The sequence below is a fragment of the Alosa alosa genome, chromosome 17 (assembly GCF_017589495.1).
Source record: "Alosa alosa isolate M-15738 ecotype Scorff River chromosome 17, AALO_Geno_1.1, whole genome shotgun sequence".
Lineage (NCBI taxonomy): Eukaryota > Metazoa > Chordata > Actinopteri > Clupeiformes > Clupeidae > Alosa > Alosa alosa.
In genome coordinates this window covers 18,250,451-18,265,450 of record NC_063205.1, presented here as the reverse complement: position 1 = coordinate 18,265,450, position 15,000 = coordinate 18,250,451, and the positions used below count along the sequence as shown (strand labels likewise).

The following is a 15,000-nucleotide window of genomic DNA, read 5'->3' as shown; positions in this document are numbered from 1 at the left end:
GCCTCTGAATTCTCTCTCACTCACTCACTCACTCACTCACTCACTCTCTCTCTCTCTCTCTCCCTCTCTCCCTCTCACTCTCTCTCACACATACACAAACACACACACACACTTCAGTATTTTAGTTGTCTTTTTTTCTTATGTGAGGAAACCATTTTCTTTGTATGTCCCCCTTACCTCCTTCAAACAGCACATCTTTTGTTATTCTGCCTCTCTTGTGGCAAACTGGATGTACACCCTTCATTTTGATGGCTTGGTTCGAGAGAGAGCGTGCTCTTTCTTGAGAGCGTGGAAGAAATTCCTCCCTTAGCCCCCCCTTGGCCATCAGGTTATGAAAACCAGCATTCTCGGACAGGCGTTTGACCTGGCGAAACCCCTAAGACTCCTGCTGTCGGACAGTTAGACATTGATGAGCAGTACTCTGACACGAGCTTGTCAAAAACAGGCGACTCTCACATTGCTTGGAGACTGTTGATTTGGAAGAACAGAGAGCTTTGTTTTTTTCTCCGGGACTTTGGGGAGTACATTTGGGGACAACATTGGGGACAACATTGGTCAGTTTGGTGACTGGAGCCATTAATGCTAATTTGACTCATTCATCTAGGTAGTTTTAATCATTTTTTAAAAATATGCATTTTGTACAACACTGTGCCACCGCCGAAAGAAAAAAGAAACATATGTAACTAGCAACTTATCACAGATCTCTGTGTTGCTCTGTTGCCGCAGGGGAATGAGTTGCATACTTCAAGAGGCATTATCCTGCGCTTTTATCTAAATAAGAAAAGTAGTCTGCGAGAAGCCCAAAGAAACCACAGCGGAGGATGAAGGCAGCTCTGGGATTACGCTGAGGCAATAACAGTGCTTATTTAGTGTGTCATACTTTCCTTTTCTTCAAGCAAAAACCAACTGATCACAGCACAGAAGCGCAATGGCTTTTGACGCGTAGACAGGTGACTACTTTTTTTTTCTTTCTTTTTACTGGGGTTGATACATGGAGGAATGTCGGAGGCTAAAGTCTTCAGAATCAATAGGCACATCAGAATTATATAGCTCCCCCATTTAGTGCATGACAAGCCATTAAATATGAATGGGGGGCCCTTACATCAGGTTTCATCAGTCAGTTTCTTGGCGGTGGGGGCATGATATCAACCCCATGTCAAACCCATCCCCACCACCCTAACATACACACACCACACACACACACACACACACACAGACAAACAAACACACTCGCTCACATACATGCACACACACACACACACATCTCCCTGGAGCGTTGGAGTTGGGTGGGAGGCTGGATCTGATTCATGCCCCCCTGTCACAGGGCCGCCTGCTCGGGTAAGCTGAGAATGATGGACCCCGCTGCCTTGGACATGGCTGCCAGGATGCTGAGTCGGGGATCAATCGATTTTTCAGCAGTGGAGAGAGAGAGAGAGAGAGAGAGAGACTGAGGAAGAGAGAGAGACTGAGGGAGAGAGAAGGGGGTTGAGAGAGAGAGAGAGCGAGAGAGAGGATATCTTATACTGCATGCTGAGGTGCTGAGGAATCGGTGGTTGAGGAGAGGTGGGGAAAGCAGTCATGGCAGCAAACAACAAGACAGAACAGATGACGATGATGAGGATGCGGATGCAGATGATGATGCCAGGGATCTGTCCATTGGAAGAGAGAGGAGCAAGAGGAAGATTGCATCGTGCATTGGGAGAGAGAGCGAGCGAGAAAGAGAGAGAGCGACCGTAGTGCTGTATACATTAGGCCAGCAGACTTACAGTGCTGACAGCCCCCTTTGCTCCCGTCTTTGTGATCGAAAATGGGAAAGGCACGTAGCACAGAGGAACCTCTGACAGTACAATAGACTAAAGTAATTAACTCACAGCACAGATCCAGTGCTCAGGCTATGGAGAGTATTGTACCAGCCAGAGGACCGGGCGGCCAGAACAATCTCCTCCCTAGTTCCACATTGCTTATTCTCTCCATCAAAAATGCAATTTGTTGCAGGACAATGTTGGCTCATTTTCTGCACCGAAAAAGACATAACATTGCGACTGCTCTTTCCGTTAGTCCTTTTGTTATTTTTAAACTTCAATAGGTGCCAGAGGGACACCTCAGGTAGGGAATCTCACCTCCTGCCATTAATTGTTGCAGGGGACAAGTTAACCTGTATTCTCTTGTGCTTTACCAATCGTTTCAATTATTTACTGCATTCTCCCAGAAGTAAAAGATCTCTGAATGCTCCTGTTCTTCCACCCAACACTTTGACCATTTGTCTCGCTTTCCCTGACCCACATGGAGTCACACAGACACACACACACACACACACACACACACACCACACCACACCACCACACCCACACCACACCACACACACACCACACACACACACACACACACACACACACACACACACACACACACACACACACACACACACACCCACACCACCCACACACACACACCACACAGACACACACGCACACACACCACACACACACACACACACACACCACACCACACCACACCACCCACACACACACACACACACACACACACCACACACAAACACACACCACACACACACACACACACACACACACACACACACACACACACACACACACACACACACACACCACACCACACACTCACACACCATCACACACCACCAGTGTCAGTCGTCCCACTCTCCTCCCCCATTTCAGCTGCCTTATGTTAATATGATGAAGTCCTGAGCAACAGCTAGTGACCGCTTCAAAGGCAACCTGCATGGCAGCCAACCAAGCATCCAGCCAGTGCCTGGGCAGGCCTGAGGTGATTAAGCCAGGCAGCCTGTCACTGCACTGATTAGTGCTACCGTGGGCTGTGTGTGTGTATTGTGTTATTGATGAAACTTCAATGTAAATGATTTGGGTTGCTAATTAGACATTGGAGGCCACAGGAATTTATGGACCAGGACTGCACGACCCACTTCACAAGGTCGTTGTTGTCTTGCTGCTCATTTCAGGAGTCTTGGTGACTAGAGATGAGCTCGAGCGAGCTAGTGCTTGTTATCCTCCTCCTCTGGCTTTGGTGTTCGGTGAGACCAACCACCACCCCCCCCCACACACACACACACACACGCACACACACCTCCCCCTGCAAGCCAGAGTCATTATCCCTCACCCTGTCAGACCCATTTTCACCGCCAAGAAATTGTGTGTCTGAATTTAGAAGCAGCGGTAAAAAAAACGGTGAAGATTAATGTATTTTTTTACCTGGCAAGAGTGGCCTCCGTTAATAGATTTTCATCAGTGATTGTATTGGGTTTCACTAAAGTCTCTTTCACACACCCCATGCATCCAACCTGGGCTGAGTCTATGTGCAACCTACAGGCCCAGTGTTTATTTTACAATCAGCAGATAACGATCATAAGAACTGTTGGCAGTAATTTGTTAGCAGTTGCTCCAAATTTACAATGTTATGAGAATTTTTTGAATGCTCTTTAACATGCAAATATGGGAGGTCTGGTGTATGTTTAGTCGAAGGTTGTCTTCCCAGACAGCTCTGCTTTGCGTTGCGGTTACTTGATAGCACTGGAGACAGTCCCTGTTGGCCGCGAATTTGGAACCCACACGAGCAAACATTTACACAGCATTAGGCCCGAGCTCTGATAAGTGTGGCATGGAGATTAAATATGGTTTGTTTTATGATGATTATCGCTCACATGACTATAAACTTTTACAACTTGAAGTCATTGCAAGTAAATGGAATCCATTTTAACAGCCCATCGTTTTACCATTTGTGTGTGTGTGTGTGTGTGTGTGTTGTCCTACACAAGTGCTCCAGATGAGGAGAGAATTCCTCTGTCATTTCAAGAAAACCTGTCTCGCTCCAAATACTCTCATTTCCTAATTACTTTAAATAGTGTATCTGAGGTCGGAAAACGCACGTTTTTTGTGTCGGAAAAATAGACGATCCAAGAGCTCTGTTCGCTTGTAAAAGTCCCACACGATTGACAGCGAGAAATAAACCCCCTCCGCAGCACACCACGAGCCATTAGCACTTTTAATCACCGCTCTGTTTGTTTACGTCACCACGGCTCCGCCAGCGGAGAGTGAAAATAAACAGAGGCGTAGCCTAATGGCCGCCACGCTTTATTTGAATCTGTCATGTGAGGCCCTGGTATCTCTAATGAGAGTTATGGATCTGAGCTGAAATGTGGTCACACACACACACACACATGCTCACACATACACACACAAGGGTACTCTTTAACCCCTAACCCTACTACACCACACACACACACACACACACACACACACACACACACACACACACACACACACACACACACACACACTTTCTCTATTTCTCTTTCCCCTCTCTCTCTCTGTCTAACTTTCCTATATGACCTTCCTTACACACACACACACACACACACACACACACACACACACACACACATCCCAATGACCTCTCTTCCTTGTGTCCCTTGTCAGATCTGTCATGCCTCCCCTGCTGATCCCCCTTAGACTGTGGGCATGTGGCCCAGATGTGTGCCTTGCGGAGGGCAGAGCCGGATATTAACTGTTGTAAATATTTAAATCGACAACAGCATTTCTCTTTTTGGGCTGGGTTTATTTTTTTATTCATTTGAGCGGGGCCTAATTGGAACATTAAGCTGTAGACAGGAGAGAGAAGTGATGCCATGCGTATCTTACTGATTGCATTTCATCTGTGTTTATAAGGCTACACAAAGGCACATCAGACAGGAGTGTGTGTGTGTGTGTGTGTGTGTAAGAGAAGGTTATATAGGTAAACAGAGAAAGAGAGACAGAGAGAAAGGGAATGTGCGTGCGTGACCACATGTCTGTGTGTATGTCACATGTACTGGATAGTGTATGAGGCATATCCTATTTGTATAATGTCCATGTATATATGTAACGGGATGTGTGGGCACACATTTGCTTGGCATATGCCAATGCTCCTGGGTCTTTAAACAAGGCTCCACAATCAAGCAGCTTGGCTAAATTAACTTCGTTTCCCACATGTGCGTGCACACACACACACACACACACACACACATACACACACACACACACACTCCCTGGGTCCAACCACAGAGGAAAGAGCCTGCCCACTCATCCTATGGGACATGAGCAGATGGACCGGACTCAGTCTGAGAAAGGCCGTGTTTACACAGGCCGTGTAAACAGCCATCTATCCTGCCATCCTGCCGCCCCGACGTATGGATGGGCCGCCTGGTTGCCTGGCCGCCGCGCTGGCTGGCTGAGGCCAGTCAGATTAGGCTCACTGCCTGCATGGGCTGGACTTGTAGCTGTAAATCGCCCTGTCTGTAAACATTGTGTGTTTGTGTGTGTGAATTGGTGTGTGAATGTGTGTGTCAGTGTGTGTGAGGTAAGTGGGTGTAAAACACCACATAATGTACCTACTAAGTGGAGTTTGAGACACCCTGCAAATTCATCCAGCTTGTGTGTGTGTGTGTGTGTGTGTGTGTGTGTGTGTGGCACTGTGCCTTTTCCAGCCATGTACTCAAGTGCTCAGGGGCAATGAAATCACCAGCCTCTACATTTTACAACTTCTCTGTGAATGAGCGAGCTAGAAAGCGAGCGAGCGAGCGAGCGAGTGAGAGAGAGAGAGAGAGAGATCCTTGTGCCCAGTGAAGGACCTGCGTGTTAACACTGTGTGACCAACACTCCCGTCGGGGCTCATAAAGCCAGTCCATTCACTAGCCCCATACACCACCCCAACCCACCCCCGCACCGCCACATGCCAAAGGTGCTCTCTGGACCGGACGCTCACAATGCGGCACAGTGAGGGCTCAATGACCCTGACTGGCTGGGGGTGGCTACTGTACAAGTCGCGCCGTGTAAATGCCAGTCCCATGCAGGCCCCGGCCCCAAAGGCCCATTGTGCCCCAGCCCCGTGGCAGCGAAAAAGCGAATGCTTTTGTGGCCCGAGGGCAATAAGGGCGCCGAGGGCCCTGGCGTATTTGCATAGTTTCGGTGGCGGCGGCAGTGGCGTTGGCGGTGTCATGTCGGGGTGGGTAGGGGGTGGGGGGTGCGGCTGTTGGCGGTTATGGCCGGCTTTAAGGGCCGTTACGGGCCTCCAGTGAGCCACAAAAACTCGAAACTCGCGCCGCGCCTCGCTGCATGCCAGGGCCCTCGGCTCGCATTCATCAGGGCCTTGACGAGGAGGTGTGACACACAGAAGTGGTCAGTGTGTCACAGGACTGAAGGCTTGTTTGTGAGTGTGTATGTGTGTGTGTGTGTGTGTGTGTCGGGGGGGGGAGTTAGATATGACCGCCTATGGCTCAGAGGTCGAGCATGGGTCACACAGAAGTCGTCCACTAAGGGACAATGGCCCGCTTTGTAAGGCAGACAAGCCAGAGGGTCCCCCCAGCTATCCACCATCCCCTCCTCCTGACTCTGTAATGATGACTGTGGCTGTTTGCAATCGTGCATCAGTCTTTGCCGATTGCGTGTGTGTGTGTGTGTGTTTAACTGTCTGTGTGTGTCTGTCTTTGTGCGTGAGGGTATGTGTGTGTGTCTGTGTGTGTGTTTGAGAGAGAGAGAGACCACATGCTCAGTTATTTGCCGTGACCCTCTGAGTGTAGGAGCTGATCTCTTTGTTTGGTGTTGTTTTCTCTCCGTCCTCAGATCGAGAATGTAGACACCTGCCTCAACTTCCTGGAGGCCCGAGGAGTGAACGTTCAGGGACTCTCTGCAGAAGGTAAGCCTCCTTTCACTAAGCCTGCTTTCACTGACTGTGTCTTTCACTTCCTTCTTTGTTCTGCACTAAAAAAAAGACAAATTAAGTTATTGTCAGAGCACCAGTATCAACAGTGCCAATATCAGAGAGCTGAAGACACTTTTTTTATTTTTAAAGCAGTGATTTAATCAAACAGCCGTGCCACCGCCAAAAAACATGTTGTTTTACATGTCTGCTCCAGCTACCTTTAGCTGAACCTTTGAATAGTGTTTGTGTGTGTGTGTATTATCACTTCCTAAGCCACAAAGTCTACAAAGTGTGTCGATACATTGATGTAGTTCATTGAGCGAAACAGTCCTGATATTCCATTCCATCATGTGATCGTGGGTGACTGCTGATAACAGTGAGAGTGCAGAGACACTAGCAGGTCTGTTGACTTGCCCATGCTGGCGTAGATATTGGCACCTATACAACTTTTTCACAACCATTTTTCTTTCCTGAAGTCATCTCTACATCTCCTGCAGACTTGATAAGGTGTGTGTTCCTCCGGGGTAACTGGAAGAGGAAGGCATCAGCAGCAGGTGTCTTAAGGCTCTCACACACAGTTGCGTGCGGTGCAGTGCTGGAGACACATCCCGTCCACTTTACATGGGCTTACGTCATCCGTTGCCGAACTGAATTGTGGATCTGTTGCGTCGCGTTGCTCTCGTTGCACCGACGGACAGCAACAGAAGGCACCAGCCAATGAAATTACGGTTATACTTCAAGTCATTTGTATAGCTACCGTTGGGAACACCCACTGGCATGCATGATGGAACGCAACTGTGTGTGGGAGCCGTTAGGCCATGGGTTATTTATTTATTTATTTAAGTATATTTTTGGGCCTTTTGCCTCTTATTCAGACAGGACAATGAAGGGTGACAGGAAGTAAGTGGGAGAGAGAGATGGGGTGGGATCGGGAAATGACCGCAGGTCGGACTTAAAGCTGGGTCTCCATGGGCACTTGGACCCGTATGTGGTATAGACCCCCACAGCTCCCCCAGCCCATGGGTTACTTTTACAGGCTCACATTCTTGGGTACTGTATATGGCTCCGGATAAAGCAGCGCAAGCTTTAAAAAAAAAAAAAAGAAAACCTCAATGTATATGTAGTCATACATGACACATGAGAGGGTTGATGAGAAGTGCTGTCAAACGAACCCCAACTCACAAGCGCATTTAAATTCATCGACCAGCCGTCAGTCAGCTGATATTTCTGATATTTTTGACCCCTCCCTTTGTCGTTTCTGATATTTTTGACCTGTCCACATTGTGACTTGAGTGCTGCTTGGGGGAGTACTGGAGGTGACCTTGCCTCTCCACATAGGCAGACCGAAATAGAGCGTCGCTGACACAGTGACCAGCCGGTCCCAACACCACACCACTCTGCCTTTTAAAAGCGTTAAGTGACTCGGCCCGCCTGGTATTTAAAAGCGTCCCAAAATAAAAATATACGGGACTGAAAATATTGAGTTACGTAGCCAGGGCTGCCGTCTTTCTATAGGGTTTCATCATTATGGTTCAGAGGGGCAGTGAAGTGCTATGGTCTTTGGGGCTATGTGCATGTTTTTGTGTGGGAGGGAGGTCTGTGATGTGTGTGTGTGTGTGTGTGTATATGTTTGTGTTTGTGTGTGTGTGTGTGTGTGTGTGTGTGTATTTGTCTGTGTCTGTTTGTGTGTGTCTGTGTGTGTGTGTGTGTGTGTGTGTGTGTGTGTGTGTATGTGTGTTTGTGTGTGTGTGTGTGTGTGTGTGTATATGTGTGTGTGTGTGTGTGTGTGTGTTTGTGTGTGTGTGTTTGTGTGTGTTTACTATGAGTAGGTGTAGATGGTGCGCTGTTTCCACTAAACTGTGATGGGAAAAAACGTAATTGAATTAGCAGTGGGTTTTAAGCGGGAGAGTTTTTCAAGGCCTGCATACGTTTATGTTTAGCTTTACGAGGCGTGGAAGCTTAATACTTTTCTCCCCCCACACACACACTCTTTCCTTCCAAGGATGGAGCAAGAACAAGCAAACGTTTGATGTGTCTTGAGTGTATAGGATTTTTCCAAGAAAACAAACTCATTGCAGTAATCTCCTTAAAAGTCCTTAAGAGGACGTTTGTGGGCTTTTCTGCAACCGCTAATCAGATGTGCCACATGCATGGGCTGTGATCGTCACCCATGCTGCAGAAAAAAAACAAGCATGACGTTCCATTTCACTGGCACCACTTGCCACCATTTGGCATTCAGTTTCCTGGATGGCACCCCACCACCACCACCACCACCAGCACCAGCACCACCCACTCCTCAGCCCACCACCGCCATTTTCCCCAATTAAGTCACTCTCAATGAAACACAAGACAAATGACTCCTTTGGAGTTGTTGCCATCGCCTCTGTGTCACTCACTGCACTGACTGCCCTTTCTAAAACATTCTCTACAGTCCAAATTCCTCCTACACACACACACACAAACACACACACACACACACACACACACACACACACACACACACACACACACACACAAACACACAACACAAACACATATACACACACACACACACACACACACACACACACACACACACACACACAGTACACACACATACACACACACACACACACACACACACACACACACACATAGTACACAACACACACACACACACACACACACACACACACACAGTAGCCTGCCCTTGCCTCTCCACCCTGGCCATCTGCCTTCCATAGCTTCATCTTTCCCTCATTTCTCTTTGGTTTCCCTTCCTCTGGCCAGGCTTCTGACAGGCTTGGCCCTGTCCTAGTGAACTCTCTCTGGCTCCAGTGCCCTCCGTCTCCTCCGAGGCCCCTGTAGGTAATAATAAGTGTGAACTCATTACGCTACGCCTCTCTTCTTCTGTGTAGGGGTTCCCGGGCATGGGGCTGGGGTCCCTTTACATCACCGGGCCGAAGGTCAGGTTCAGATGGGTAGCGTGTCGAGGGCAGGCCACCGGCAGGCCACTGTGTGTGTCTGTGTGTGTGTGTGTGTGTGTGTGTGTGTGTGTGTGTGTGTGTGTGTGTGTGCGGTGTGTCTGTGTGTGTGTGTGTGTCTGTCTGTGTGTGTGTGAGTGTGTGTGTTTGTGTGTTTGTGTGTGTGTGTGTGTGTGTGTGTGTGTGCATGTCTGTGTGTGTGTGTCTGTCTATGTGTGTGTGTGTGTGTGTGTGTGTGTGTGTGTGTGTGTGTGTGTGTGTGTGTGTGTGTGTGTGTGTGTGTGTGTGTGTGTGTGTGTTTGTCCTAAGTGAGAGGTGAGAGTTGGAGAAAGACACCATAACCTGTAAGCGGTAACCTTTCCCTTTGATGCCTGTGGGTAACGGTGCCTGTGTTCAAAGTGAAACTAATGAAGCCATTTCCCCCCCTAGTGAGCGCATAAACACCAAGACCGGGCAGGGTCATAGAGGGTTCATGTACCGCTAGCCTATATGTCAAATACATACTGGGAGGGAGGATGCGTCCTATGAAGATTTGACCGCCAAGTCTATGTCTTCATAGCCCCTTGACCAAAACACACACACACACACACACACACACACACACACACACACACACACACACACACACGTTTATAATATTTGTAACATGTACACACTCAGAGACAGACATTACCATACACACACACACACCCACATGTACTGGCATGTGCTAACAGCTCTTATCTCAAAGAGGCTATAAACCATAAACTCACACATGGGCTCAGTTTCTCAAATGCGGTAGTAAAAATGGGCTGGATGAGGATGTTGGAGAAGTCATATTCATGTCAGGCACTCTCAGAGGAGAGCTCTACTTCCTCTTTCACCTCGACGTGAACTTCCATCACCCCGGTGCTGCCGAGCGGTCAAATGGTGTTTTGGAACAGAGATCAAAACTGCTGGCCGAATGCTGTGGAGCTTTAAGTGCAGCACAGAGAGGGGCATCTCCCCAATCTCTGTTTTCAATCTCCACAGACCTCCCCCGGTCAAGTCCGCGGATTACCAAGGCCCTGCAAGACCCCCTGCCCCTGCCCTGTTGTGCTCCTGATTGAGTAGTCTGTATGAAAGGGAAATGTTTGAAGAGAAAGCATTAGCAGTCTTAAGCAAAAAGAGAATGCATTGCTCTTAGCAGAGTTTAGTGATACAAATCAAATCACTTGTGAGCAGAGACCTTTTCAAGATTATTGACTCTGATTGGCTTTTAAAGGAGAATTCCAGCGATTTTTCACATAGATCTCTGTTTCTCGAGGCCCATGTTCATGCCCCCAGAGTGTAGCACTGTAGCTGCCTGGCAACTCTAGCTGTTCATGCCCCCAGAGTGTAGCACCGTAGCTGCCTGGCAGTTCTAGCTGTTCATGCCCCCAGAGTGTAGCACTGTAGCTGCCTGGCAACTCTAGCTGTTCATGCCCCCAGAGTGTAGCACCGTAGCTGCCTGGCAATTCTAGCTGTTCATGTCCCCAGAGTGTAGCACTGTAGCTGCCTGGCAACTCTAGCTGTTCATGCCCCCAGAGTCTAGCACTGTAGCTGCCAGGGAGCTTTGGCTGCAGCAACTCGAGCTAGGTAGAACCGATTGTTTATTTTTTTTTTCCTCAAGAAACAGAGTTCTATGTGAAAAATCGCCAGGAATCTCCTTTAAGCACGAGCACATGTGTACAAATCTTTCTATCCAAGGTCTTACAGTACAAGTCGGTAGAGTGAGTTATCATTTGACCATTAAGGTAGCTGAAGAGTAGAGTCAAGGTTTTCTCAGGCTCGGCTCCCTTCACAGAAGCACTGCCACACTGGATTTTCTTTCTGATGGGAAGCACGTCGACTTTAGTAGTAACGATATCACGCTCGACTTCCCTTCCTCTAAATGTCTTCTCAGACTCCATTTAGCCCAGATAGCGGTTCCCACGCGAGAGAAGCAGCCAGGCACGGAGGAACATTTCAAAAACTTCCCTTCCCTTACTGGCGAATGCATCCCGTGCGCGCCATATCTCAAGGTCTTGAGAAAACCTGTGCATGGGGGAAAATAATTGCACTCATTACCGAGCAGATACTTACACTACAGTGCAGACTAATTGGGAGATATGTGTATAAATAGAGCTAAATATTTCAGATGCCTGGGAGTCCAAACTCCCTGGTTCCCATTTGTCTGTGTTGTCCTCAAATGCAAATATCCAAAGTTTGTCTCACTTGGGTGCTCGCTTTCAGTGGATGGGCCACAGTGTGGGCACATTCTCAGGGAAATCGCTGGGGTCCAGGGGCTGTTTCCCGAGGCGCAATACAAATTGCTTCTGCCCAAAACTTTGGAATTGAAACTTGCTGAGATTAATCACTTTAGCAACTGATGAGTGTGTGTGTGTGTGTGTGTGTGTGTGTGTGTGTGTGTGTGTGTGTGTGTGTGTGCATTGGGGCAGGTGGTACAGATCACTGAGCAGAAAAAGTTGAGAGCACCCTGCGAAAAAGTGCTCCGTCAGCCGTCTTTCACTTTTTCACTCTGCGTCGGCTATTACAGATGGGTTTGATGCGTACAGAAACCATTTCACAAGTGGGTGCGTGGAAGGGCTAGTTACGAACAGCAGGAGACGGAAGATCAATGTCTACCCGCCACCCACAGTATGGAGTTTCTTCTCCAAAAAGTTCTGCCGAGCGCAAGACTCTTCACAAATAAAGTTTGAGAGGCTTCCAATAGCCCTGATCCAGTTTGAGCTGAATGAGATGGAGAAAGCCAGACAGTGAGGGTTTTTTTTTTTTTTTTTAAAAAGAATGGCATCACAATCTCAGGAATTTAGCATATGATACTGAAGTTGGCAAAGTCACAGACGGTGTATGGCAGCTTAACTGAAAATAGCAGTTTGTTTACAGCAGTGACTCACTGGTGTAATCATATGATTAGTACTTTTCATATTAGCAATAATAGGTCCTCCCCCAACTTCCTCTTCCTTGGTACAGAGCACACCCAAAAATATCAAGTCTACTCAACTGCCATACTTCCCCTTTTATGTCTCAGACCTGCTTGTTTTTGTCTGTCAGCCTGTCGTGTAACCTGCTCGTTACAAAGCAACTTTTATCTGATTGTTTTGTTGTTGTTTTGTTTGTTTGTTTGTTTGTTTTCCTGATGGACAGAGATTCGTAATGGGAATCTGAAGAGCATCCTGGGTCTGTTCTTCATCCTGTCGCGCTACAAGCAGCAGCAGCAGCATCAGCAGCAGTACCTGCAGTCTCTGGTGGAGCTGCAGCAGCAGGTCACTCACCAGGCCAGCGGGGCGGCACCGTCCAGCCCCCTCAAGACACAAGACATGCAGTCCAGGTAAGACCAGTCCACTCCACAGCTCACCACAGGGCCAGACGTCTACCTTTACCATGTCTTATGTATTACATTGCCATATGTTAGGAGGCAGACAGTTGAGGTTGGGGAGGAGGCTTTGATGCAAATGGTAACAGTTAGACGCCTGACATGTTGAGATAAGCTTTTAGAGAAGCAGAACCTGTGGATGTAGCATTGGTAAATGGTAACTGCTGGTCCTGTGAACGAACAAAATCTCACTCTGTACTGTATTTACTTTGTCATTAAGGAACCAAGTCATATGTACTGTAGGCTCTGTGAGGAAAAGCGGACCCAAAACACATTATTCTGTATATACAACATTATTCCCTCCTTGGATTTCTATGTTGCCTGTTGAAAAAAAAAAAAGAAGTGCACTCGATGACCGCACAACTTGACTGGGAGACAAGACAGTGAGGTGACACTGGTCTAATTAGAGCGGCTCTGGGAACGGTCACTGCAGGCCAGCATGCAGACATGCATGGCAGCTCCCACAGCAACTGGCCCAGGAATAAAAGCAGGAAGGCAGGCCCTGGTAGCAGCCTGCAGGGTGGAAATAGACCAGTCCAGCTTGCAGGGCATTTAAAAAGCACAGGCCTAAAATGCTGCCCATAGGTGGCATTCCCACAGGGGATCAGGTTACACACAAGCTCCGCAAGTGTCTGTGTGTGTGTGTGTGTGTGTGTGTGTGTGTGTGTGTGTGTGTGTGTGAGAGAGTTTTACAGTGCTGATCCTCTCATTCCTGAAGGCAAAGAGATTGGGTGACATAAAGAGAGTAAAACACAGAGTGTTTGCGAGGAGGGGGGGCACTTGTGTGTGTGTTTGTGTGTGTGTGTGTGTGTGTAAGTAAGTAAGTAAGCTTGTCCAAATTTTAATATTGAGAGAGAAAGCAAGTGAGAAAGAAATAAAGAGGGGCAAACAGAGAGATAGAAAGAAAGAGAGAAGAGAGAGAGAGGGAGTAGCTGACTGAAGGAAGAGAGGGAGACAGCTGCCCGTCCACTCCTCTCCCAGCTCCAGAGGCGACAGGTGCGGCCCCGAGCCCCGCCAGGCTCCCCGGGAGAGCGGAGGAGAGTGCAGGGTCCAGCTTAGCATTCCAGGCACGCCAGCAGCCCCACAACACAGCCAGAGACCCATTCTCACACACACACACACATGCCAGTGACGTCAGCACCAGAACTGGGCCAAACACTCTGTGTGTGTGTGTGTGTGTGTGTGTGTGTGTGTGTGTGTGTGTGTGTGTGTTTCGGTGGTAAGTGAAGTGTTGTGTTTTGAAGAGAACTGGCACTGGGGAGGGGATGGACATCCACGAGACCCAGGGTGTCGGTGCTCCTCGCCAACCCCAGAAAGGTCTCACCTCCCTGGGGTGATGACCAGGCCAACGCCAGGGGATTACGGCCGGGCTTGGAGCATCTGTGCGAGCCTCCGCCACGATAAAGGAGGCCATTGTTGAAGTGGGCAGGACGCGGTGTCGGTTTTTAATGGTTAACCAGATACAGGGTGAAAGATTGAGTTACTGCTGTGGAGAATGGGTTGTTGGATCTGGCTGATGGTAGCTGTGCAGCCTCTGTTTGTGTGTGTGTGTGTGTGTGTGTGTGTGTGTGTGTCTGTGTTCATGTGTGCGGTACCGGTAATTGCAAGACATGGATCTTGGCGATTCATCATTCTCTGGATTTTCACCCTGGGGAGCCGAACAGTAGACAGTACGGCTCAGAGGGATCCAACAACGAGAGACAGTATCCTGGAGGGCAGTGTGTTTCCAACTAGGAAACGTGCAACCGCACAGAACGTCCCCATTTGGGCTCATTTAGAGTGAGACCAGCCCTGGGGGGGAAGCAGTGGCCTGCCAGTGACTGACAAATACAGTGCAAGCACATCACCAAGCAGCTGGGCAGAGTTTCTGGTTAATACATACAGTACATGTATACACACACATACTCACACAGGCACAGACACGGACAC

The 15,000-nt window shown here is 48.5% G+C and overlaps 1 protein-coding gene across 1 annotated transcript in view; it reads left to right on the top strand.

Annotated features, from left to right (window-relative positions):
- Window positions 1-15,000, top strand: part of LOC125311023 (neuron navigator 3-like) — a 115,879-nt gene that overhangs the window by 58,240 nt on the left and 42,639 nt on the right. Inside the window, 2 exon segments of the mRNA XM_048268831.1 lie at window positions 6,654-6,726; window positions 12,843-13,026. Coding sequence (XP_048124788.1) covers window positions 6,654-6,726; window positions 12,843-13,026 — 257 coding nt within the window.